Here is a 27,839-nt window from a genome sequence, read left to right on the forward strand (position 1 = left end):
AGCTACAAGGACAACAAAAACTTTAAAATTACAGAGAAAAATGAGTTTTCCTCTGTCAATTTATCTCATACATAGCCTGGTATTTTGGGTGGATATGGAATCTGCCTCACAAACTGAACCAAAAATAAGCATTAAAAACAATAAATTAAACAAGCAAATCCTCTTTAAAAATGAATTAAAACCAAACTCAAATTGAAAACACAAAGTGTAAAATGACATTAAAAATAAAAAACTAATGAAAACTGCAAAACTATAATAACCTTATAAGAGAGCCAAGAGAGTCTGAGTGAATGATGCTTTCTGAGGTGTGTTGTGTGTCTTCTCCCCATCAGATGCCTGTGATCTCACACTGGATCCAAACACAGCGGGCAGATACCTCCATCTGTCTGAGGACAACAGGAAGGTGACATTGGTGAGCAAGCAGCAGCCGTATCCTGATCACCCAGACAGATTTGAGCAGTGGCCTCAGGTTCTGTGTAGAGAAGGTCTGACTGGGCAATGTTACTGGGAGGTCCAGTGGAGTGGATGGGCTCATATAGCAGTGACTTACAGAGGAATCAGAAGAAGTGGTGATGACTCTCTGCTTGGAAACAATAATCAGTCCTGGAGTCTGGAGTGCCGTGATCACAGCTACAGTGTCAGACACAACAGGAAGTCCACCAGCATCTCTGTCCATCCTGGTGGATCTGACAGAGTAGCAGTGTATCTGGACTGGTCTGCTGGAACTGTGTCCTTCTACAGAGTCTCTTCTGACAGACTGAGACTCCTGCACACCTTCAGCTCCACCTTCACTGGGCCGCTCCTCCCTGCGTTTTATTTGTGGCATTCTCATTCTTCTAGTGTGGTTGAGCTGCCAGTTTGTCAGAAACAAACACTGACCTGAAAGTGTTTAGGACATGTTTGGCAGATTTGTAGTTTATAGTTGATTTTTTTTTTTTTTTTTTTTTTTTTTTTTTTATTACTGTATCAGGCATCTTGGTGGGTAAGTGTTAAGTGATTGATTGGACAGGCTTGTAAATATAGTAAGTTATTATAATGTTTGTATATTCAAATCTTAATGTTGTGCAAAAGTGTTATTTAAACCTCCTCCTCCACTGATTGATTTTTTTTTTTTTTTTGTATTTCTAGTCAATAAACACAGACGTGAGAATGACAGCACATTGCACACTGCAGAGCTGTGACTTGAGCCCCTCTCCTTTTGTGCCCCTCCCTTCACCTGTTGATCTCCAAGTCACATTAAGATGTTTAATGCTCTATACCTGATGTTTAACTGTCAACACATTTGTATTTCATTTTGAACAGTGCACATTAATAAACACATGACTGTAAATGTGTCAGAGGCTTTTCTCACCTGCAGCCCCTGGCCAGGTGTTCCACAGGTTTCCTAAAACTGAAGACGACTTGAAGAGGGAAGAAATCTGATTTGAACCCAGCAGCTGGATGGTTGCTTTGTGTGAATCGATGTTGAATGGCAGGACAGGATTGCTCTTTCTGGAGCTCGAGCCCTATTTCCAGATTATCTGGCATCATCCTCAGATGTAGAGAACATCATGTCACCTCTCGCCTCAGTATTGATCCTGATATTGATGCTTTCTTAAACAGCTGATTAGAGATGCTCTCGGAGTGACAGAAGATCTCAGTATCGCCAAACTGCAACAGAGAGACAAAACTCAGCAAAAATGTTTATATGTATGTATATGTATATGTAAAAATATATGTGATTGCTATTGTCTGAACAACTAATGAATTGCTGTTGATGTAAACACTTATCCATTCCTACTTAAAAGGAGAGAAAGTAGAAAAGAATTAGGGGGAAAAAACAAGGAAAACTGTAAGTTAAGGGGGAAAATATGTTTTGGAAATTTGTGCAAAGAATTGTTAGTTTGTTTGTTTGATTTTATGAGAAAACTTATGACCTACTTTCTCTTTTTGTTTGTCACTAGCGGATATAGGTACTTCAATTTCTTTCATAGTTAATGAAAAAGAATAAAGAGGAACTAAGCCCTAAATAGAATGTGTTTTTGTTTTATTTTTGGTCGGTAATTATATATCAAGTAAAAAGACGCATACATTTTGGGGGTGGGGGGTTGGGGCACATAAAATGCGCTGACACAATAGGGTATGTACAGATAGATAGATAGATAGATAGATAGATAGTTAGATAGATACAGTACAGGCCAAAAGTTTGGACACACCTTCTCATTCAATGCATTTTCTTTATTTTCATGACTATTTACATTGTAGATTCTAACTGAAGGAATCAAAACTATGAATGAATACATGTGGAGTTTAGAGTTCTCATCGGGCCTGAAAATTAAGACCCGACCCGACCCGGGCCTGACTGGGCCAGCCCGAGGCCCGACCCGACCCGACTAATTAGCCGAACTTTAGGCCCGACAGCCCGATAAAGCCCGAAAAAAAAAAATCGCCAAATTCGCCATTATTTAGCAGAGCCGGTCGGCCGCGGCACCGGGGCACCATCAGTCGGTATCAGGCGAGCCGGCCGCGGCACCGGCCAGCATGAGGCAGCTCACCTGTCAGATCCGGCAGACCTGACGGGTGGGCGCGGTACCTGTGTGGAGAGAGCTCCACCCTGACAAAAAAGAATATACCTGCTACTCTGGAATGTACTCAATTTATAGCAGACTGGGTTACTTCTTCATGTAGAAGACTAATGTAACTTTGGTGAAAAGATGTAAAATTAGCTCAGTTAACATGTCAGATCATGCAGCAATATCCCTGATAATAACTTAACTGCACGCTAACAAGAGCAAATCCCTATGGAAACTAAATAATTCACTTTTACAGGATACAAACTTTGTAGAAAAGATTAAAAAGAACTAATAGATTATGTGGAAAGAGAGAGATAGACATAGTAAATCAAATAATGATACAGATAAATCAGAACTGAAGAAGAAACGGACAAGATTAGAAAAGATATGTACAGTTGAGATTGAAAAACTACTGCAGTTCACACAAGAAGAAGATTATGATGGAGGGCCAAAGTCTTTCAAAATATTAGCCTAAAAACTCAAGAAACAAATTAAGAAATCATACATAACAAAATTAATATCAGACCAATCTGAAATAATTACTGATAAGGACCAGATTGTAGAAGAATTTGCCTAGTAGCTATTATGAAAAGTTTGGTTACATAATTTGCACTGCCAACATTATCAACACAATCCTCCATGCGAGGAAGAGGATAACAGTCTGGTTTGGTGACCCCATTCACTTTCCTAAAATCTGTGCAAAACCAGTCTGTGCGATCAGATTTATTAGCTAAAAGGCACGGTGAACTCCAAGAGCAAAAGCTGGGCCCTGCAATGCCGTTTTCCAGCATGTAGCTCACCTGCTTTTGCAACCAGAGACGTTCATCAAGATTTACTCTGTATGCATGTTGTTTAATTGGCAGAGAATCCCCCACATCGATGTAAAGCTTTATCACTTGCATCCCAGTCGGCACATCTGGAAACAGAGGCAAGTGTGATTCAATAAATTTCAAATTCAAATTCAAATTCAAAGAACTTTATTATTCCATTAGGAACTTCAGTTGTGCAGAGCATCAGTGCATACACTTGACATCACAGATACATACAAGACAACACAGCACAATACAAAACGACAGCATAACACAATGCGTCCCACAGGCAGGTGAGTGAGTTAAAAATACACAGCAGTGAAAGAGTAGGGACTAGTTAAAAGGGATTATAAAATTGTATAAAACATACAAATAAATAAATAAATAAATAGGTCAATAGATCAGCCATTCATCAGTCTGATGGATGTAGGCACAAAACTGGACATAGCCCTCTTGGTTCTGAATGTGAGTGACCTGTACCTCTGACCTGAGGGTAAGAGACTGTAATGACTGTGCAGTGTGTGGGAGATGTCAGAGGCTATCTGTATTCCTTTCAGTTTAGTCCTTCTGTTGCAGATGCTGGTGAGTGGGTCCATGTCCTTTCCAATTATTTTGCTGCTCATTGTAATGATTTTGTTTAGTGGGTTGCGATGGATACTGGATAGAGACCCAAACCAGGCTGTCATGTTGAAAGTTATTATTGATTCAATGAAGCATCTATAGAAGGCTATGAGAACTGACTGATGAACCTGGAGTCTGCTGAGTTTCCTTAAGAAAAAGAGGCGCTGCTGACATTTGGAGAAGATGCTTTCACTGTTTGGTTGAAAGGTGAGTTTATTGTCTATTATTGTACCGAGGTATCTGTATGACTCGACCCTTCCTATTGGCTGGTTGTCTACTGACAGAGTGGGAATGATGGGGGGGTCTTTACGGAAGGCAATGACCAATTCCTTGGTTTTGGAAGTATTGAGGTCAAGGCAGTTCTGCCTACACCAATCTTCGAAGGAGTCCATCTCAGACTGTAGCTGGGTGGGTGAGTTGGTGGAGTCCATAATCACAGTGTCATCTGAATATTTGATGTATGTAATACCAGGGTTAGTGCTTCTGCAATCATTTGTGTATAATGTGTACAGTACCGGAGAGATTACCGAGCCTTGTGGGGCTCCTGTAGAGACAGTTATAGATGAACTGAGGTGACCATTGACCCGGACCCTCTGACGTCTGTCTGTGAGGAATGAGAGGATCCAAAAAATCAGGTGTGGGTTGACGTCCATCTGGAGCAGTTTTCGTCCCAACAGGTGGGGTTGTACTGTATTAAAGGCACTGGAGAAGTCCACAAATACTAGCCTTATGAGTGATTTTGGCTTCTCAAGATGAGTGTAGGCTCCATGCAGCAATGTTAATACAGCATCATCCACACCTCTGCGCCGTTTGTATGCGAACTGCAAGGGATCAGCACGCATACTGACTTCCTCCTGAAGCTGGGAAAGAATAAGCCTTTCAAAGCCTTTCATTACCAGGGATGTCAACGCCACAGGCCGGTAGTCATTGTTGCAGGTGGGATTACTCTTTTTGGCTATAGGGCAGATGGTGGAGGATTTCCAGAGTGGGGGAATCGAATGTTCTGACAGGGAGCAATTAAAAAGATGGCAGAAAACACCAGCCAGCTGGCTGCTGCAGGCCTTTAACAGTCGGCCACAGATCTGGTCGGGTCCAGGTGCCTTATTTGGTCTCATCCTCTTCAGCATAAGTTCAACCTCCCCTTGCTGCAACTCCAGGTTCGCTTGGGTAGGTAACCTAGGAGAGAGCTCAACTATGAGCTTCTCTCTGTCCCGAGAGTAGTCAAAGTGATCGAACCTGCCATGCTGGCAGGGTCAGATGCCCCATAATTTGGGGATGGTGAGGTGTTATTGGAGAGGCCAGCCAGTGTTTTAACGCCTCGCCAGGCATCCCTGGCTTTACCTTCTCGAAAGAGTTTTTCTACTTTCTCTTTGTACATTCTTTTTGCTGATTTTATTTCCTTGTTCAGTCTGTTTTGAATGAGTTTAGACTCAATTTTGTTTCCTAAGTTAAATGCAATTTTCTTTTCATTCAAAGTTGTTTTCAGAGCTTTAGTAATCCATGGTTTGTTGTTTGAAAATACCTTTACAGTTTTTTGGGGGACAATCATTTCCTCACAGAATGTGATATAGTGAGAAACCACATCGGTGGCTTCCTCAAGGCTGCTCTCCTCCATCAACACCTCCCAGTTTGTGCAGTCAAAGCAGCCTTGCAGTGTCTGGACCACATCATCATCCCACTTTTTTTTTTTTTTTTTGGCCACGCCCTCTGTCTGCAGTTTAGTGCGATAGGCTGGAACCAGGTGAACAACATTATGATCTGCACTACTAAGAGGTGGTTTTTTATATGCTTTATATGCGTTCCTTATGTTCCCATAGCAGAGGTCGATTGTTCTGTTGCCCCTGGTGGCACATGTGACATATGTGCCACCACATCCTCACGTTGAGACGCAGTCAAATGTGGAAAACAAATGTCAACTTTCAACAATATTGCACATTTTTTTTAGCCATCCGTGTACAACAGCACTGGACGGTGCAAAATCTTCAGCAAATCCAGACAACGCTGATGCAACCGGCTGCCTATTAGAATCAGCACTGGACAGCGCCACGACCGCGCAACCCTGATCCGTGGTTTCAGCACTGGACAGCGCCACGACCGCGCAACCCTGATCAGTGGTTTCAGCACTGGACAGCGACCCGACTGAGCGGCCCTGATCAGTGGTTTCAGCACTGGACAGCGCCATGACGGAGCCGCCCTGATCAGTGGTTTCAGCACTGGACAGCGCCCCGGCAGCCTTGACCTCTGCTCTGACAGTAGAGGGAAAACAAGCGGCCCTCTCCAGGTACGGCCTCAGCATGTTAAGATGACACAGTCTACTTTGTCGCCTATGCTCTGGAATGGTGACAGTCAGGGCTCGACATTAAGGCTTGTCCGCTTGTCCAGGACAAGTAGATTTTTTTGAAGGACAAGTGGAAGAGAAATTAACTTGCCCCACCGGACAACTTAAAAATAATAAATAAAAGAAAAGAAAAGAAAATACAGTGTTTTAACAATATGTGCCCCTGATTTAGGCTATATAGCTAAATGAAGACATTCAGAAATTTCAGAACACTGATTTGAAACAAATGCCTTGTTGTTGTTGTTTTTTTCCAGCAACGCGTCCAACTCGCGCCAGTTGAGACCAGACCTTTTGCCAATCTATGCTAGGGACAAAGTTAGTCCAGTAAAAAGTTGCAGTGGCGGTAGAGACCAGGTTGGCTTGAAACAGAGATCTAATTTTAGAGTTGAAGTCTTTATAAGTGGAGAAACACATTTTGCCTAAAGGAAGCTGAGTTGGGTGGTTAGTGGAAGTCTCTCTCTGACAAAATAAAACATAAAATTTGTGCGTAGGGAAAAACAATGGGTAAAAAGAAAAGTAACGAGCCCGTGTTGTAACCGGGCGTGTTCTAACCACTAGATGGAGACATCTAGTTGGGAGTTAAATGTTAATTTGCATATATATAAAAGTGAGATCTGAACACGTGGACAGGTTAGACGCAGCTGGAGACGCACGTTAATGCCAGGTGTGTACGGATGGACAGACAGCTGTCCACTGGTGTTCGGATTTCTCCGGACGGGTGTTAATACCAGGTGAAAAACAAGAAGAAATAGAATCGTATCATAAAGTACCAAAGTCCAAAGCTGTTAGTCAACCCTCTGGAACATAAATGGAATTTGATTTATTGGTTTATTTGATTTTTTTTTTTTTTTTTAAATATGTTTTGCTTTATTTTAGTTTTAATTTCATTGGCAAACTGAATCAAATCATCAATCTCAAACTTTGTGTGTGATCTATTTCCTCCTGAGCTTCCATTTTGTCTCTGGTGGTTTTTATTATTTGGGGCAACAGAAACAAGTCCAAAAACAGTTCTAAACACACACACACACACACACACACACACACACACACACACACACACACACACACACACACACAGCCACAGGCAGAGAGTCAGCGTGTCGTTTCGTGTTCTCGCCACTAGATGGAGACAAAGCGCCACTTTTTTTTTTTTTTTTTTTTTTGTATAATGCTGTTTGTAAAATGTAATGTTAAATGTTTGTGTCATGTTAAATACACACTCTGCTTTTAAACAAACAAACAAACATCTGAACACACACACGCACGCACGCACGCACGCACGCACGCACACACAACAACACACACACACACACACACACACACACACACACACACACACACACACACACACACACACACAGTCAGACGTACAGTATGTAACGTCAGCTGAGTCATGCCACATTTGGGTGCTGTCGGGATTATCACACACTTCACCTTCCCGGCAGGAAGTGCACGTGAACGCCTCACCATACCTTCCAGTAAAGTCTGGATTTAACACGAAGTGACGTTTAAAAGTCGCACGGAGTTTTCTGTGAACGAAAACCAATCTGCTCTGTTAAAACCTCAGTGGGCCACAGCGGAACATTTCAAAGTAAAAGTCCCGTCTGAGGAGATTTTGTCCCCAGATGCTTTGTTTTCCTCTGCGGGGGTTTAAATGAAACAGGGAGCAGTGTGAGCTTACTGGCCAAAGCTTTCACGGCATCAGATTATATTCTCATGACGTCCAGAGTCCCAAAGCACAGGGATGCAGGTGGGAGCTGCTGAATTCTCCCATGAGCCCGATGAGGACGTGAACGCAGCACAAGTGAAAGTGAAAGTTTGGCTGAAGGTTTGGACGAGTCGCGACCAGGAGGCTCATCATCGTCATTAATGTTGGACTTCTGTCACACTGTCATGATCTAGAAGAGCTGCAGACGTTCGAGGATTTTTTTTTTTATGTTTGAGTTCAAGTCCAAGAAGAAAGAAAGAAAGAAAGAAAGAAAGAAACAAAGGAAGAAACAAATCGACATCATGAGACCAACTTCTGCTTCTGCCGTGAGTCGCTACTTTTGTCTGACGCCATTTTGTAGCTGCGTTTCTCACTGTTGAGTTCATCTGTTAGAAATACATTTTAAAAAGTAAATAAAAGCAGTGATCATTTTCTTTGTGGTGATGGAAAAAAATCTCATCAGGCGGTAAAAACAAATGTTAGCCAGTTCTATCCGTCAGACAGCACGTTTTTAAAGCCGTTTAATTCCGTTTATTCCACAGGAAATACAGACTGATCTGTATGTGTGAAACCCTCCACTGGAAAATGAACAAATGAATAAAATAATTCATAAAAAATGCAAATCTATTAATAGTTTTCAAAGTGAGCAGGGCCCCCTGTGTTCCCAGGGCCCTGAACAGGCCTGTGGCTTTTTCTTTTTCCAGCCTGAACAGGAAGCAAAGTGTTTCCTGTTTGTCAGGGTGAGAACAGGCCTCTGGGCCCTCAACACAGAAAAGAGAATAAGGGCCAAACCTGTGGCCCCTTAACAAGAAAGCGTCATCTGCTTTGAAGCTTTGATGGAAAGCAGTTTGTGTTTTTCTGCTGAGGCTCTGTTCTCTGAGAACAACAACAAGAAAAAGACATGAAGGGAACACGGTGCGCCACCAAAACTACTGTTTTGAAAGATTTGCAGGTTTCATGACGACACCAGGATTTGCTGGTGAGCGCAGCGTCTGGAACGCAGCCTCTGGATTGGACAGAAACAGGGAAACATGTCCATGAGCTTTGCTGCATTCACACTCTTTCATTTGTGCATTCCTAAAGGGAATTTGTGCTTCACAAATTATTTGTGAATCTGCATTTATTTGTGCAGATCATCAGTGGCTCCCGGCTCCTTTACAAAGACCAAAACCTACATGCATGAAACTGGTCGCCATGACAAATTCAAATTAAAATGTCAAATTTCACTGTAAGGTTTGGGCTGGGTGATAGAGACAAAATCAAATATCGAGAAATATTCTGACCAAATACCTCAATATGGTTAATGTAGGGATGACTGCTGTTGCTCTGGGAAAATATTCAGACACTGAGATTTTAAATAATTTTTTTATATCTTTATTTTTCTGTGACTGTAAAATATATTCGGTAAAAAAGACGACATTCACATCTCAGCAAAGTGAGTAAGGAGGAGTGAACTAGTGAAGAGCAACATGCATGTCATCTATGAAGACTGGCACAACTATGTGTGTGTGTGTGTGTGTGTGTGTGTTTCAGTGTGTGTATTATTAGCCCTCTGTCACCTGTGAGAATTCACTTTATTACTTTCTGAGACATGGGAAAGAAAATCATGAGCAAATCAGCAAAAAAAAAAAATACAACAAATAATTAGAAAGACGTTAATAAAAAAAAATTACATAAATGAGATCAGTATCAAGCCCTGCGATGGACTGGCGACCTGTCCAGGGTGTTTCACTGCCTTCGCCCTATGAGCGCTGGGATAGGCTCCAGCACCCCCCCGCGACCCTAGTGAGGATAAGCGGTTTAGAAGATGAATGAATGAATGAAGATCAGTATCAAGAATGACCAAAAAATAAATTAATTAATTAATCATACGTTTCCTAAATAACCCTTTTGAAATTGAAGAAGAAAAAACAACAACAAAAAAATATTATAGATATAAACTTAATAAAAAATAGCAACAAAATAACTGTTGTTTCCACAAAAATGTTGAAACACACATTATTTATGTGCAGCTGCACTGACTCCATTTAATACAGTTAATGCCTGTTGTCCAATAGGAAACTAGAACATCAACCCATATATCATCCCTTTGTTGTGTGTGTGTGTGTGTGTGTGTGTGTGTGTGTGTGTGTGCACCTCTTAGACTGACTTAAATCAGAAGATGAGTGACTGTGTGGAGGAAGAGGAGGGCAGAGCAGAGTCTGCAGTGTCCAGCTGTCTGTCCATGAAGAGTGACTGGTCTAAAGATAACCCTCCAGAGTTCAGTGGTGGACCTGGACCTCCAGACACAAAGTAAGACAGCTGTCAGAGTGCAGCGTGTGTTCACTGTTTTCTTGTGAAATCTGTTTGTGGCGCATGGAGAAAGTAGACGTGACCCCAAAACTGATGCTTCAGATCATGAGCCACATCCGCTCTTTTAGCTGGACCCCCCCTCACAAAAAAGGCTGAGACCAAATCATGAGCTGCTGGGAGCGACTGGGAGAGCTGGGAGCACCAGTGCTGCCAGTGGAAAAGTTAGTCTGGAGCCCTGATTTACAAGAACTAATAACATGTTTCAAACATTTGTGTTTCCAGAGGTTCCTGCCACAGAGCAGAGTCTACAGTGTCCAGCTGTCTGTCCATGAAGAGTGACTGGTCTAAAGATAACCCTCCAGAGTTCAGTGGTGGACCTGGACCTCCAGACACAAAGTAAGACAGCTGTTAGACTGTGAACCTGATCGAATATGATGACATGAGATTATATAGCAGAGCAAGTAGAGAGGAGATCAAGAAAAGAGCCTGTAAAGAGAGAAATGACTGCTCCCTGCTCTGCAATCCAGCTGTTCAACCAAAACACATCTGGGTCTGTGGTGCTTTCCACAAACTGTGATGCTGTTTGATGTTTTGCACCAAAACACCTGAGAACATTTCCACTTGCACCTGCACTCACAAGTTCTTCACACACCTGTGTCTGAAGTTTAGATTCACATTGACTGACAGATAAATCTGATCCTGTGCTGCTCAGACTGATGTGCCTGTGATGCACCATGGCTCACATCACACACACACACACACACACACACACACACACACGTCAGCATGGAAGTGCTTCACTGTGAGCAGTGGTGGCCAAAGTCCACAAGCCCATGACTTGAGTTAAAGTGTAGATCCTCCTGGTTAAATATTACTGCACTGCCAGTGGAAGCTGCTCAGTCAAATGTTTTACTTGAGTTAAAGTAATCTCTTTTAAAAATACTTAATTATTCAAAAGTATATTTTCATTTCAACATCAAAGTTCAAGGTAAAAAAAACACAAGGTTCAACACATTGCTGTATTATTTTCACAATGCATTTACAGAACCTGAGAACTCTGAAAAAAATATTGTTTCTAACTTGGACTAAATTTTAGTTGTTGTTTTTTTTAAAACCTCTGACCTCCAGCTGTGTGAATGAAAATGGGTTCTCTCCCCTTTGCAGACACGCCCACCTTCTGCTAATCCCATGCAGTTTGGGCCCCAAAGCCTGCAGTCCACATGTGTTCTTGTGGCCTGTTGTAAAATGGTGTGTGTGTGCAGACTGGGGCCTAAACAGTCTTGGAGCTGCATCAGTTGGCTTTGACTGGAAAGCTGAGACTCTTGTGGATTCAATGAGCCACATTTGATTCCTGTGTGATGATGTTGGCCCCCATAGCAGCCATTTCACTGCAGGCAGAGACTTTTGTCAAACTGGACGTCGCTGGAGAAAATGACCTCTAGTGACCTCTAGGAGAATCACAGCCTCAAACTTTACAGACACAAACTAGAGAGCGAGGCCGTTCAGAGGAGCTCTGCTTCTCCAGCTGGACTGACAGCGAGGGCCAGTTTCTGACACGTTTCCACAACAAGGATAAGAGGATACTTAAGAATCACAATATGTATTGATCGGCTCCCAGGTGTCATGATAGTATCGGATCAGGAAATAAGCATATTGTCCCAGCCTGAGTGTTGTAATCCCTGACTTCTGGCCCTGGAACCAGACAGGAGCACTGGAACCCAGCATGAAGACCCACCTGGATGTGGAGGGGATTCAGACATTTGTTATGGGGTCTTCACTGGAGTCGTAACCATGGTGACTAATCTCAGGGTTAAGTCAAGGGGGTGTCATCCTCTTTTGCTTGTTGAAAGCTTGTTGCAGCGAGTTTCCTCCTCACGCTGTATTGTGGAGATTTTTTGCTTTTGTTGTTGGTCAACTTTTCTTTTACAAATCGACAATAAAAATCACATTAAAAAAACATGAGCTGTCAAGCTCTTTGATTGCTGTATTTGTCATAATCTGCTGCAAAAACTCAAAGTGGATGTCATGCTGCTTACATGGACATTTCTTCTTTTAAATACTATCTTAATTGCATTAATATTAGAATACTGCAATCCATGTAAATGTAGTCATTGAAAGTGACATAAGAGAACGCTTATGACATTTTTCTTTAAAAAAGACTTTGAGATTTCAGTTAAAATGTAATGTTGTCTAAACATAAACAATCTGCTTTCATCTCCACAGGTACAGGAAGAGGACTCGAGGTGATGTGAAGGAGCAGCTGTCCTGCTGTGCTTTGTGTCAGGAGCTCCTGAGGGATCCAGTCTCCACCAGCTGTGGACACTGGTTCTGCAGACGGTGCATCACCTCATACTGGGACCAGTCTGATCCATCAGGAGATCCTGCCTGTCCCCAGTGTGGAGAAAGATCCAGAATAAGACCTGGACTGCAGACACCCAGTCAAACCAGCACAGTGGACGGCGGTCTGCAGGAGGTTTTAGACGAGCATAAGATCAGTCTGAGGAGGAGATGTGAATTTGTGACAGAAGGAACTGCTGCAGCAGGAAGTGGAACCCCCCTCAACAGGATCTACACTGAGCTCTACATCACACAGGGACGGAGGGAAGAGGTTAATACCCAACATGAGGTGTGGCAGCTGGAGACAACATCCAAGATGGAGACCCTCAGTGACACTCCAATCAAGTGCCAGGACATCTTTAAACCCTTACCTGGCCAAGACACACACATCAGAGTAGTTGTGACACAGGGCGTTGCCGGGATTGGAAAAACCTTTCAGTGCAGAAGTTCACTCTGGACTGGGCAGAGGGCTTGGAAAACCAACATGTCAGTCTTGTGGTTCTGCTTTCGTTCCGGGAGCTGAACTTGATCAAAGATGAGCGCTACAGTCTTCTCCAGCTGCTCGGTGTTTTCCATCCAACATTACAGACGGTCACAGCAGAGAAGCTCGCCGTCTGTGAAGTCGTGTTCATCTTTGATGGCCTGGATGAAAGCAGGTTTTTATTAGATTTCCAGAACAATGAGGTTGTGTCTGATGTCACACAGACATCATCAGTAGACGTGCTGTTGACAAACCTCATCAAGGGGAATCTGCTTCCCTCGGCTCTCCTCTGGATAACTTCCAGACCTGCGGCAGCCAATCAGATCCCTCCTACATGTGTTGACAGGGTAACAGAAGTGCGAGGGTTCACTGACCTCCAGAAGGAGGAGTACTTCAGGAGGAGATCCAGTGATGAGGAGCTGTCCAGCAGAATCATTTCACACATCAAGGCGTCCAGGAGCCTCCACATCATGTGCCACATCCCAGTCTTCTGCTGGATCACTGCTACAGTTCTGGAGCACATGTTGACTACAGACCAGAGAGGAGAGCTGCCCAAGAGCCTGACTGACATGTACTCACACTTCCTGCTGGTTCAGACACAGAGGAAGAAGCACAAGTACGATGAGAGACATGAGCCAGCAGGAACTGATGGAGACTGACAGGGAAGTTCTTCTGAAGCTGGGCAGGCTGGCATTTGAACATCTGGAGAAAGGCAACCTGATGTTCTACCAAGAAGACCTGGAGGAGTGTGGTCTTGATGTCAGAGAGGCCTCGGTGTACTCAGGAGTGTGCACAGAGATCATTCAGGAGTTTCTCGCTGCAGCCTACATCTTCCACTGCTACACCAACAGGAACACAGAGGTACTGGCCAGACTCATGAGAACACGCAAGAATAAATGTGTTGACAAAAAGCTATCGTTGGATATCTTCCTGAAGACAGTCATGTCTGAAGCCCTGCAGAGCAAAAATGGTCACCTGGACCTCTTTGTCCGTTTCCTTCATGGCCTCTCACTGAAGTCCAACCAGAGGCGCTTAGGAGCCCTGCTGGGTCGGACAGAGAGCAGACCAAAAGACATCCAGACAGCCATCAGAAACCTGAAGGAGATGAACACCTACAGTGTCTCTCCTGACAGAAGCATCAACATCTTCCACTGTTTGATGGAGATGAAGGACCTCTCAGTACACCAGGACATTCAAGAGTTCCTGAAGTCAGAGAACAGATCAAAGAAGGAACTCTCTGAGATCCAGTGCTCAGCTCTGGCCTCCATGCTGCAGATGTCAGAGGTTCTGGATGAGTTGGACCTGAAGGCGTACAACACATCAGCGGAGGGACGACGAAGACTGATCCCAGCTGTGAGGAACTGCAGGAAGGCTCGGTTAGTCCTGATGTCAAATCAACATTATACAAACACTGTAGAGCTGCTTCTATACCTGACACCGTCAGAAATACAATAAAGATATGTAGTTCTCTAAATATTCAGGATAAAGGATTGATTCTGTGAGGAAAAACTAGACTTCAGGCTGTCCAGGGTAAAAGGAGGCAACATGATGGTAATGCCCACAGCAGCTCACCCCTACAATACTTCAAAATCAGAAGCAACTTTTTGCTGTGTAATTGAACTTGAGCATCAGGTTTCTACTAGGGTTTAACATTTTTCCCGAAAATGAGTTATTTTAAATCCCGGGAAAAGAAGAAAAATTTCACGGGATTGCCGGGAAATAAGTGTTTTTTTTTTTTTTTTATTGCCATACTTTTAATGATAAGGCTTATAGCCGACCATGAAGCTAAGCCCAGGTCATTGTCAGACATTAATCTCGGCAAATATCTGTTTACATATGCCAGCCTAACCTTTTTGTAGGCTAAATATAGTAGGCTATATTATTTTCATGATCGTTACAATAAAAGAATTATGACATCCATTCCAGACATTAAAGCTGGCCGTTACATGCATCTGTGTGCCGTGAAGGCTGTTGGAACCGCTAGACAAGTGGCACGTGAATTATTGAGGCTATGTGACTCTTCTAGGGAAGCAGCTTCTACACATTAGAAACTTTTACACAACAAATATTTTATATAGCCTGATTATATAATAAACTAACGAAATTCATTATCAGACCATTTCTAGAGACCATTCAATAGGCCTACAGGCCTGAGCTATGTGACTGCGTGTGGCAGCAAACGTCAATGATCAGTCAAGATTCACATTTTTTTTATTATTATTGTTGTAGAACAGACATTTCTCTTGCTAAGAAGCTAGCTTCCTTCCTGTGGCTGTAATGTGAGTAAGCTAACAATGTCCCTCATCAGTGCTGAGTCTCCTCAGCAGCGCTGTCTCATCTGGGCTGGACGTACTCACACTGCTTCAAGTGTTTCCAACACTGGAAGCTCACACCAACATATAGGGCCCTATCTTGTGCCACCCGCTATCCGCTGCCACTATCCGCTACCCGCAAATTGCGGATTTAGGAACTTCCGCTATCCCTAAACGGTATCTTGCGCCACCCGCTACCCGCTATCCGTTATGCCGACTGCATCATTTGCGCCTGGAGGTGTGTCCGTGGGCGTGTTTCATGCGCTATCCCTAAAGTTGCTATCTTGCGCACACACTTTAGTTTGGGCTGTTAGGAGAGCGCGCCCAGGTGGCTTCAATGCGCGCCCCGACGGAGCCTCACCATGCACACGGTCGGACTGATACCGGGACGCCGCCGGAATGGACTGAGTATATTACTCATATAGACTGTTTAGAGGAAAGACTGTTTTAATTGGACACTTACGCCAGCACGTTTTATTGTTTTATCATAAGCCAGCAGCTGTGCTATGTTTTTATTTTTAATATTTTATTTGCCCAATCTACCTTGTCAATAAATTAGTTTACACATAGTTCCACCTCTGCCTCTTGTGTGTGTGTGGTGTGGCCCGGATTTAGGATAGCGCAGCCTGCCCTTAAAGGCAGTGGCACCTGGCACACTGATTGGTTTAACTGGCGTAACACCCAAAACACGCCTATACATAATATAGCGGGTAGCGGAGGTGTTTTGCGGATAGCGGGAGGTGGACAAGATAGCAACTTTTACGGGGAACGCCTCTTCCTAAATCCTAAATCCGCAAATAGCGGGTTTAGGGAGTCTGGCGCAAGATAGGGCCCATAGTCTCTACCAGGGGCGGACTGGGAAAAAAAATCGGCCCGGGCATTTTGGACCAGACAGGCCCACCACATTCAATAACGCACACCTTTCCGGTCTTTTTGCTCTCTTAAATGTGTATAACAACTGTGCAACTCTTTAAAACCATAATGCCATGCATTTAGTTAGCTGCCATCAGCAGTGTTGGGCATGTTACTTTGAAAAAATAATTAATTATATTTACTAGTTACTTCTACTAAAAAGTAATTAATTACCAGGAAAAGTAACTATTACGTTACTTTTTTAAAAAATTGTTCAAATATGTCAAATTACTTGGCTGCCCCAGTCATACTGGCCTATAGTACTATAGTGGAACAATAAAATACAATAGATGAATTGGAACTTTTTTATTCTATTTAACAGGCCACAACTGGCCAATGCCTTTTGGGCATCTACTTCAGATTAGTAAGTGCAGGTGCCTATCAACATGAATGGAAAATGAGCCCAAACTGCACATAGGTAAGTATACACAAATCCTTGTTTAAATCTGAATCTGATTGCTATATATATCTCCCCATAAAGTTAGAACAAGGCATTAAAAAAGGCCAAAAAAGGCAATAATAATAATAATAATAATAATAATAATAATAATAATAATAATTTAGCACCTGGGTTACAAATTCACAAAAAGAGTACAGAAATGAAAATTACAGAAACCCTAAATGCCACTGTGTGTGTCTGGCAATGACAGGCAGAATAATAAGAATCACTTCATTGTCAAGGTTAACAACCAAGTAAAAACGCACTCGTCTGGGTGGGGAATTGAACCCCTCATCTCCAATATTGCAGACGGAGGTACTATCCGCTCTGCCATCGGGGATTACGTTTATATTGTTTGGGCTCATTCTTCATTCATGTTGATAAATTACAAGAAACTCCGACAGCAAAAAAGTCCGACCAGTTTGAAAATTGACAGCCGCTTTTTTTTCTCGCAGTTTCTCTCTGCCACTTTTGCATTTTCTCTCCATCTCAGTAGATCCTATGAGATAATGTTCGACCCGCGTTGCGCTGCACACCGGCGCACCGAGCCACAGGCTCGTGATCTGATTGGGCCAGCCCCGTGTCAGTGAAGAAAATAACCAATGGGCCGCAGAGCAGCGTGTCTCAAGGGCTGGCCCGGTGCTTAGTAAATAAACTCTTGCAATGACTTTATTTGCTGAAATCATTATGCAGGCGGGACCAAACTACGCAAAAGGGGTTGTTTAGCGTGTGTTTAATGTGATTGGGCCCAGCCCAGTGTCAATCGGGCCTACTGGTTGTATGGGCCAGTCAGCTATTTAAATAATAATAATAATAATAATAATAATAATAAAGTGTCTGTGTCGGTGTCACCCATGGTCTCTACTAATTTTTGCTGTCCTTGGACGCTTGGACATCTTCACGCGGTGCTGAGACTCCAAATGTCCCCTCAAACCACTGGTTGATCCCCCTGAACACCTCATCACCATCTCACACAACCTGCACTCTGCAGTTTCATTGTCTACTCTGTGAAAATATTCCCAAACAAAGCAAGCTGCTGGCGCCGGCATCCTCTAGCAGGCTAGGTGCTAGGCTTTTATCGTATCAGTGAGCCTGTATTACCATAACTACAGTACTGAGGTAGCTGCTGCTTGCAAAATGTGCGTCATTACCGTAAATATTAGAATAGAGGTGCAAAACATTTTTTCCTGTTTCCTGTCATTACATTTCCTGAGCTATGTAATGGTAGTCTGACTACCAGTCTGGTCTAGTGAACAATGATGTTGCTGCTCAGGCAACAATGGTAAAATAAACATGACTTGTAACAAATAATCTGGAATTAACTACTCACTCAGACACACTCAGGAACAAAGAACAAAGAGATCCTCCTCACCTGAAGAGCAGAGAGTGAAGGAGCTCAGGAGACTTAAGACACCTGTGTGAGCTCCTGTCTTCAGTTAACACACCTGTGACTGATAAACAACCGAGCTGATAAACAGTCATTAGTAATATGGATCTGATGAGCGAGCAGGCTGAGGCCAATAACAGAGCAGCGAGGAGCGTCTAATAAGTTGAGAAAACTGCATCCCTTTACTGTAATGCAGCCTTCAAAAGCAGGAGAGGACAACACTGATGCCAGAAGGTATTACCAGTTCATTACCAAATCCCACATGATATCTGAGGCCTGTACCATAAAGCTGGATTAACATAGTCAGGCTTTCTCTTACTTATCTGGCTTCACTTAACGAGACATCAGCACTCAGGATTTTTGGTACCATAAAGCCGGCTATCAACTCACTAATTCAACCCAGGCTTTTCCAATCTAGATCTGTGCGCGCTCACATAAAAAGGGCGGAGTTTGCTGCATGCGACCAATCGCAGATAAGGAAAAATCTACCCGAGCTGCATACGTCACAACCGAGGAGTAGACAATAATCATTAATAAATACGAGGAATATAAATCAATAATCCAGGCAAAAAGCAACACAGTTGCAGCTGCCAAAAGCCACAAGGAATGGTGGCAAAAAAACGCCGACTGTGTCAATGCGTAAATTAGTGGGATTATAATATTACTTCCCCACCATGACGGCACGAGTAGAACTGACTACAGTAACGTTACGTGTGTGTTCAGTAAATGAATGTGTCTCCCACTCAGCCATACACTCCTGCAGAGGAACTGGCCCTCTCTCACAGTGAGGGTCGACCCTCGCTGGACCGCTGCCTTCAGTTTGAGTTTCGTCAGAATCGTCACTTTGATTCAACTGGTTTTGATATTTCATTTCATAAAGCATCTGATGCCTCATGTTTATTCTGCTGGTTAAAATATTATTTCACTGTCACTTAAAGACTGTAAAACATTTAGCATCAACTCCCATGTGGACTTTTCAGGGCAGACTCCCTAAATACTAAATATGAGCAAACTAATGGAAACCTAAAGGAGCCCAGAGGCTGGCGTGTATTTTATCGAACTTTTATTTAACCCTCTGAATTAAATTCCCCTAATTTATTTTCATAAACATAAAAAAAAAAAAAAAAAAAAAAAAAAAAAAATCATTTGGCTACATCTGTCTACAAGATCAATTTTTGGTTGGACAGTGCAGTCATGAGTAACAAAAAAAAAAAAAAAATACAAGAAGAATTGTAAAATGTATTAATTTTAATTTTATAAAAGAAGAAGAAAGGGAAAATGGGCAGGCCATTTTCCAAGAAAGCTGATTGGTCAGTAGGTGGGGCTTTTCTACCTGCTGAGTTTTTATCCTGAACTTAACCTGCTCCGGAGCAGGTTAGGTGTTCAGCATACGTTACCACGGCAACGTAGCCCGATAAAAAGTAAGCCACCTTTATGGTACAGAAAAGCCAGGGTTAAGCCTGAAGTTAGCTCGCTAAGCCCAAATCCAGCTTTATGGTACAGGCCTCTGATCTCATATCACACTATCCATATTATATCAATATATTGACAGGCCCACCTCTACTGCCATCACCTTGTCAATCTTTTGAAATGCTCATAACTTTGGCCCTGATTGGTCCAGAGACTGGGTGCTGGTGTCATGTGATGCAGAAGCTCTTGTTCTCCAGTTTTACTCTGAGAAGATGGTAGACTGAAGGCATCTGAGGACTTTTCACTGAGCCATTCATTTGTTATTTATGGACGGACCTGTGGCTGTTTTCACGTCTATCGTATTAAGCACTGAATTTGAATTATTTTGGACCTTTGATCATTTCTTGGATTCTGTTAGAATGACCAGAGGTGTCTGGGTGATGCAGTAAAGATGCCGAAGCGTTTGGTGAGGTGCACCAAAACCATTGGTGTTTGTTCACCAAAACAAACCAAAGCAGTACAACACAAACATGGCAGCAGCACAGGCAGTGAGACGTCGCAGCAGCACAGACACATGTACACTGGCACCTTATATACTGTGTCCCTGGTAGACTCACCTGGATGCTTCCACTAACGGGTATAGTTCATAAATTATTATATAATAACGTCTCATTGATAAATAATACAGAATATAATTTTATAGCTATTATTTACAACTATTTACATACTACAATTACCTTCCACAAAATAACCAAATGAAACATAATTACAACAAATATTTAGCACACCACCTACTAGGGATGTACCCGAACCCGAATACGATATTCGGAAGTAGGGGAGACTGGGGACAGTTGCAACAAGGGACGGTTGCAACAAGCCTTATTTCTCCAATCAGAAACATGCTAGAGTGATGACACTCACACTGCACATGCTCAGTTAGACCCTCTACCCACAAACAAGAGAGTGGCCATATTGATCATCTGGTCCAGCTTTTATCAAGGCAAAACTGTTTTGGAGGTATGAAAGTAGATTTTTTCATGAGCTGTATTTTTGTCATACTGTCCTGGTCTTTTGTATGATTTAATCCAAACCTACCTAGCTTGAATCACTGTTTTGTTGACTATTCAGTGACACCGTTTACATGTGTCAATGTCACTGTGGCTAGTTAGCACATGGTGTTTTGTCATGACTGATACCACAGGGACGGTTGCAACAGTTGCAACTGTCCCTATGCTAATATCAAAACAGACCACACAACAGTATTTTTGAAGATTTTTAGCTCAAAATAGGCACAATTAATATATTTCATTGCTCATGATGAACAGAACAGGCAATCATAATGAGAAACTAATGCTAATGATAAACAAAATAATTCCCCAAATAACTTGTTGAGCAAAAATGAGCAATTAGTTATTGTTGTATATTGTTGTATGTGCTGTGCTATGGGACAAACTAAATAAATTTTCCTGTGAAAACAGTCATATTGAGTTTCTATAGCTTCAGTAACATCTACACATTGCTTCAGTAACATCTACACATTAACTCAGGGTAGGCCTATGTTTTACACAAAACAAAACTTAGTAAATACTTTAATACTGTATACTGTGCTTATTCAGACAAAAATCAGAAGATAATTGGTGAAATTTAATGATTTTTTAATATGTTGCAACCGTCCCTGATCCGTGTTGCAACTGTCCCCAGGTTTGGGGTCAGTTGCAACGTTTGAATTCCTTTATTCAAATAAATATTGTGATTGATATGTTATATGTAGCCATCTTTAAATGGTATGGGTATATAGCAGACAGATGTAGGTTTAATATGTAAAAATTTGGTGTGCCTAGTCCAAATAGTCTCTGAGTAACTGAGGGTAATGTAAAAAGTGTTGCAACTGTCCCCAGTCTCCCCTACACAAATAATGCTATGATTCCGAATAGTTTTTCTGTCCAAAGTTCCTCCTCATTATTTGGAAGCTTTTTTCTAAAGAAAAAAAAAAAAAAGTTTGGATACGTTTTTTGAGCATGATTTTGAGCCAATTACAAGAGATTAAAACAAAACGTAACAAAAAACATGTTGGTGCATGTTTTCAGTCAGTCACATCCATCTGAGACACTGCCACATTTGGTTTTGGTGTTCAGTCCCGTCCGTCATCACAGAGGACCAGCAGCACAGAACACGAGCAGGCAGCACTGCAGCAACACAACAAGCATTTTGTCAGAGACAATAACGGGAAAAGAAGCAGCTATAAAATGGTGGATACATTTTTTGAGTGTCACAACCCCCGCGAAACGACTGCGCCCGATGCCAGCCGCGGCACCAGCTGGCATCGGGCCGGCCGCTACACCGGCACCACGCCCACCCGGTCAGGTCTGCCGGACCTGACAGGTGAGCGGCGCACACAGACTGCCATATATATATATACACCTTTCATTATAAATCAGCTGTTGTTCATAGGCGGCTGCAGCAGCACAACGGACAATGACACAGACAATATGGTTGATTATTGACTGAGCAATGCGGCCATTCGCTGGTAATCGCGGCATCAGGAGAGCCTATGTACTGGTTTACATATGCAAGTACAATACAGGTGTGTTTGCTTAGACCCCCAATATTAGACGAGGGCGTTTTTTCAGGGTATTTTCAATGGAAAAAATATCATCTTATATTTGGATGAATACGGTATTTTATTCCCGTTCTAGTTAGCCGAGAGCTAAACCGGAAGTTAGCCGGCTACCTTGGCGGAAGTCTCTAATGCGCCCACTTCCGGTTTCTTCCCGAATCCGAATAACGAATCCGAATACAAATAGTGCAATGGCTGTACACCCCTACCACCTACCTCCTACCCACTCCTCCCTTTCCTATCCTGCTACTTGGTCCCTCCCAGAACGTTTATTTGGGTGCTTGTACCACCTGGGATTCTTCTGGCTGAACACCCTGGAGCGGACACAGAACAGGACAGGTGAGGACAGGTAACAGACAACTAACACAATGTTTTTGCTCAGTAATGCACTTGCACATTTCTTTTGTGATCTTACCGCACCTCCGTTTCTGCACACAGTGGAACACTTGCTAACTTACTTATGAACAAATTATGAACCAAACGTCCTCCACAAGTGTGGCGTCAGCGACTAACTCAATCTCTCTTCTTTCAGGTGGAGCCAAGCGCTGACTACAAGCCCAGCCAGAAGACACACATCGCTCACGGCTTCACACTGTTAAATACACATGCTATGAATTATTCAATAAATAGACAAAATAAACAGTCTGTGTAACGTGCAAATATGCAATGTGCAAATATTCTGTGTAAACAATAAAGTGCAAATATCACAACTAAAGTGGAAAGTGCCATCATTAAAGTGCATAGTTAAGTTGTCTGTTTACAGTGCAATTCATACAAACCAAGTTGTGCGATATGTACAAGGCTAAGCCGTTGGTCTCTAGTAATAACTTTGTCTTCTTTACAGTTTCATTATCTGTTTATTTGTGTTTTTAATATTTTGATGTATTTTCTTTTCAGGTGTTATCTTTATCTTTTCATTTACTCTGATGTTTTTTTAAAGCACTTTGGAACTTTGCTATAAAGGTGTAATATAAATATAAATTAGTATTATCGGTGTTATTATTAATATAAAATTTATAAGAACTATTTCATTGGTTTGTCCTTCCTTTTTGAATATTTTGAAAAATCTCTGATAAATATCCAAAACACTGGAAATTATAGCTACATATTTTATTCCTTATTCAGACTGAGTGGCTCCAGCTTGACAGGGAGCAGCTGGGCTTCTCTGGCCTCGGCTCTGAAGTCCAACCCCCATCTGACAGAGCTGGACCTGAGTGAGAACCAGCTGTGGGATTCAGGAGTGGAGCTGCTGTCTGCTGGACTGGAGAGTCCAAACTGCAGACTGAAGACTCTCAGGTCAGACTGCACTTTTTAATGATGTGATATTGATATTGTACATTATTTCAACATGCAGGGGTCCAAATGGCCCCCGTCTGTGAGAATCTGATATTTATTGTGGTAATTCCACAGAACGTATAGAGGACACCATCATCAAGGTCTTGGTCCAACTATAATAATAATAATGATGATAATAATAATAATAATAATAATAATAATAATAATAGCTGAGTTTTATATAGTGCCTTCTAAAACCCAAGGTCGCTTCACAAGGTCGGGTGGAAGGGGGAGGGGAGAGAAAAAGAAAAGAAAGGAAAAAAAGGGGGTGAACTGAGCTGGTTACTGGGGGAATGCTAGGGTGAAAAGGTGTGTCTTAAGGGCTGATTTGAAAATGTCCAGGGTCGGAGCGTTTCGGATCTCAAGGGGGAGAGAGTTCCAGAGGGTGGGGGCAGCCACACTAAAGGCCCTGTCACCAAAGGTCAGTAACTTGGTATGGGGGGTGGAGAGGAGGCCTAGGTCAGACGACCGCAGGTTCCTGGATGGATTGTATTGGTGAAGGAGGTCAGACAGGTATCGGGAGGCAAGGGAGTGGAGGGATTTGTATGTCAGAAGGAGAAGTTTGTAACAAATGCGGGACTTGACCGGGAGGCAGGGGAGACGGATGAGGGTGGGGGCTGCCAGGGCTTGGTATGAGTCAAAACTCTGGCAGCTGAATTTTGAATGTACTGGAGTCTGTCCAGGGCCGTGCTGGAAGCCCTGAACAGGACTCCATTGCAATAATCCAGACTGGAGGTGATGAAGGCGTGTATGAGGGTCTCGGCCGCGGAGTGAGAGAGTGAGGGCCGGAGACGGGAGATGTTTTTGAGGTGGAAGAAATCGGACTTGGTGACGGATTTGATGTTGGCTTGGAATGAGAGGGTGGAGTCGAAGATGACTTCCAGGTTACGGACCTCGGGAGATGGAGAGATGGAGCAGCCATCAACATGGAGGAGGAGATCTCCAACCTTCCCGAGCAGTGCCTTGGGGGCCACAACCAGGAGCTCTGTCTTTTTACTGTTTAGTTTGAGTAGGTGGGATGTCATCCAGGTACCATGATTGACTGGGGCCAGGGGGGGAAGAAGAGCTACTGATGGTGACAAACTGCATCCGGTTGGATAGATATGATATGGATTCACAAAGGATTCCAATATTTTCTTTGATGAATCATCAGGCACAAACATCCCATGTGGGCTTATCAGTGCATTCTGGTATCTTTCACAGATTAGGCATGATGGGATGGAGTTGATATGTCCAACTTTTCCCATCCTGATCACATTCCCTCATGGTAACTGTTGTCTTGGAACTGTTCTGAACCTCAACTAAACCTTTAGGACCTCTTGTTTTTCGTTGATTATTATTTTAATCATCTTCACACACTTTTTCACAGCTCACCTACTTCCTATGCAAAACTTTGTTTAAACTCTGCAGGCTGACAGACGACCACGCCAAATGAACATTTTGTATATTTCAGAATATTTTCTGTCTGTAATTTATCTGCAAAACAACATGCAAGCGAAAACACTCCGCAGTGTGCAAATTCTGCAGTGCACAACTCACAGAAACCGCTGTGTCTTTTATAAGACCCGTGCAAAAACTAAAAAAGTGTATCTTATTTCAGATGCAGGTGTATTGATGTCTTTACACTCATTAAAAGTCATATTCACCTGACAAATCCAGATTAACATTTTATTTCAAGATATAAACCAAAAAAGCCTGAATTGCTTGAAATGAGTCAAACTATAGCTGTCAAAGCACCAAAATGTAAAATGTTCTCAAGTTGCTTAAGTTAAGGACCCATGATCAAGAAAGTTAACAAAAACACCTCGATGAAATAGTATGTCAGGTGTTTTCACTTAGTTAATTTAATTTAGGCCTTATTCCTTTTTCTTTTAATCTTTCTTTATGAAATGACATATTTCTCATTGCTTGTCAGTGCAGTTTTAAAAAGTATGATAGCGTACTTTTTGCAAGAAGTCCAACAACAAATTATTTAATTGGTTTGTTCTTCGTTTTTGAATATACTGAAAAATCTATGACTGGTAAACATCCAGAACACTGGAAATTATAGCTACATATTTTATTCTTTATTCAGACTGAGTCACTGCAGCTTGTCAGAGAGCAGCTGTGCTTCTCTGGCCTCGGCTTTGAAGTCCAACCCCCATCTGACAGAGCTGGACCTGAGTAAGAACCTGCTGCTGGATTCAGGAGTGAAGCTGCTGTCTGCTCTGGTGGAGAGTCCAAACTGCAGCCTGAAGACTCTCAGGTCAGACTGCACTTTGTGAGGTTTGAAAAGTAACTAACAACCGTCTCGTAGAAAGAGAGAGAGAGAGAGAGAGAGAGAGAGAGAGAGAAGCCAGTTCACTGAGGAGTGAAGCTTCAAATCTGGAATTATGGAAATGGAATGACTGACAGGACGTTTGAATCCCCTTTAACTGGTGTTGACTCTGTTATGCAGCGCCCTGATTGGAGGAAAATGTTGAGCCCATGCTTGCATGAAGATACAGCACAAGACTCATTCCATTCCTAAAAGACAGGAAGTGGTTTGAGCTTCACCTGTCAGGCTGCTGCTCTTCAGAGACAAGCAGCCAATCAGATGCAGCTCTGAGAGTGAGGCCTGACACAGATCTGCACTCTTCTTGTCTTATAGTTTATTTTTTATTCTTCATTCAGATTGAGGGACTGCAGGTTGACAAGGAGCTGCTGTGCTTCTCTGGCCTCGGCTCTGAAGTCCAACCCCCATCTGACAGAGCTGGACCTGAGTGAGAACCAGCTGCAGGATTCAGGAGTGGAGCTGCTGTCTGCTGGACTGGAGAGTCCAAACTGCAGACTGAAGACTCTCAGGTCAGACTGCACTTTTTAATGATGTGTGAGCATGTAATATTCTGTTAGCTGAACAGGAGTTTTACAGGCTTACATCTCAAATTGTTGTCAAACTGTATTTTCACACAATCCTTGTGTGTTTAGTTGAAATGAAAAACTGTGAACTTAGAGAGAGAGAGACGGAGAGAGAGAGGGAGAGAGAGACATTTTTCACAATATGTTTACATGCACAAAACAATTTCCAAACATTACATCAGCACATGTGCAAAGACTAAAGCCCAACACACACCGGCAGCGTAGCGTCGCGGTGCGTTAGGTGACGCGCGTCACGTGACGCGCCCAACACAAACTGGAAGCGTCGCGCTGTAGAACGTCAATCGGCGTTAACTGGGAAAAAAACTACATACCACGGAAAAAAGACAAATCAACCAGATCAACCAGCAGGCTACCATAACGTAATATCCAGTGATGGGCAGTAGCTTATTGATCAAGTAGTGCGGTAGTTTCAGTTATGTTTAAAATTGGAAAACCAGGAAAATATGGTGCATATAACGGACATGTTTACCGCAATATATCCTTCAAACCAGCAGAGCGCTTATTTGTAATGTTAACTACATCTGTTTGACTGACAGTTTTATTAAAATACAGGAAAGAAGTAGAGAAGAAGTAGAGAAGAAGAACAGCTACGGAAGCTGGGATGGACATCCGCAAGGGAAAAAAATACGCTTTTTCAGGCGCGTCGACGTTGGAAATAGGACAGTGGCACAAAAGGTAGCGGCGCGGCGCGTCAATGCGCGTCTAGCTGCCGCCGGTGTGCGGACACACATAGAAAATAATGGGGGCGGTGTGTGTTGGGCTTAACTGCCCCTGTGCTACAGAACAGAACAGAGCGCCTCCCCATAACCCCACATCTGCTGGAAGCTGCCCACATCACCAGCAGCTCTGTAGAAGCTGAACTCCACCAGCAGTCTGGACTTCACCATTTTCACAAAAACAGGAACCACATCAACGTTCACTTCCTCCTCCACCTTTCTCCTCCTGCTCACATACACTGCCATCTTTGCCTGACCAAAAACAAAGTTTAGCAACTGGCATTTGTGCCTCTGCTGGCGAGTGTATTTAAAGCCACAAATAAAAACCTCTTTGGAAAAAACCTGTCCACATTTGCTGAAAATAATTTTCAATACAACAAATAGAGCAGTGAGACAGGTGCGCTCTGAAAAACAGTGAAATACAGTCTCTCTCTGTCCACAAAAGGGACATTTATCCTCCACAGCAGAGTTAATAACAGAAACAAAAGAGTTCACAGCTACAATACCATGCAGGATTCTCCACTGCAGGTCTGCATGTTTCTTTGTTAAAGGAGGTTTGTACAAAGACCTCCACGCTGGTTTGACATCAGTGTTCCAGTTCAGATATGTCCTCCATGGGGTGTCACTGCATCTGTTCAGTTTGCTCTGATTCAGAGTCTTTACCATTAGTTTGTA

At 42.8% G+C, this 27,839-nt stretch overlaps 1 protein-coding gene across 1 annotated transcript in view; it reads left to right on the forward strand.

The window, feature by feature from the left end:
• Positions 1–27,839, forward strand: part of LOC115378262 (NACHT, LRR and PYD domains-containing protein 3-like) — an 88,201-nt gene that overhangs the window by 51,248 nt on the left and 9,114 nt on the right. The window contains exon 5 of the mRNA XM_030078451.1: positions 25,625–25,795. Within this exon, the coding sequence (XP_029934311.1) occupies positions 25,625–25,795 (171 nt within the window). The remainder of the gene's footprint in view (positions 1–25,624; positions 25,796–27,839) is intronic.

Source organism: Myripristis murdjan, chromosome 19 (assembly GCF_902150065.1).
Source record: "Myripristis murdjan chromosome 19, fMyrMur1.1, whole genome shotgun sequence".
NCBI classification, from domain to species: domain Eukaryota; kingdom Metazoa; phylum Chordata; class Actinopteri; order Holocentriformes; family Holocentridae; genus Myripristis; species Myripristis murdjan.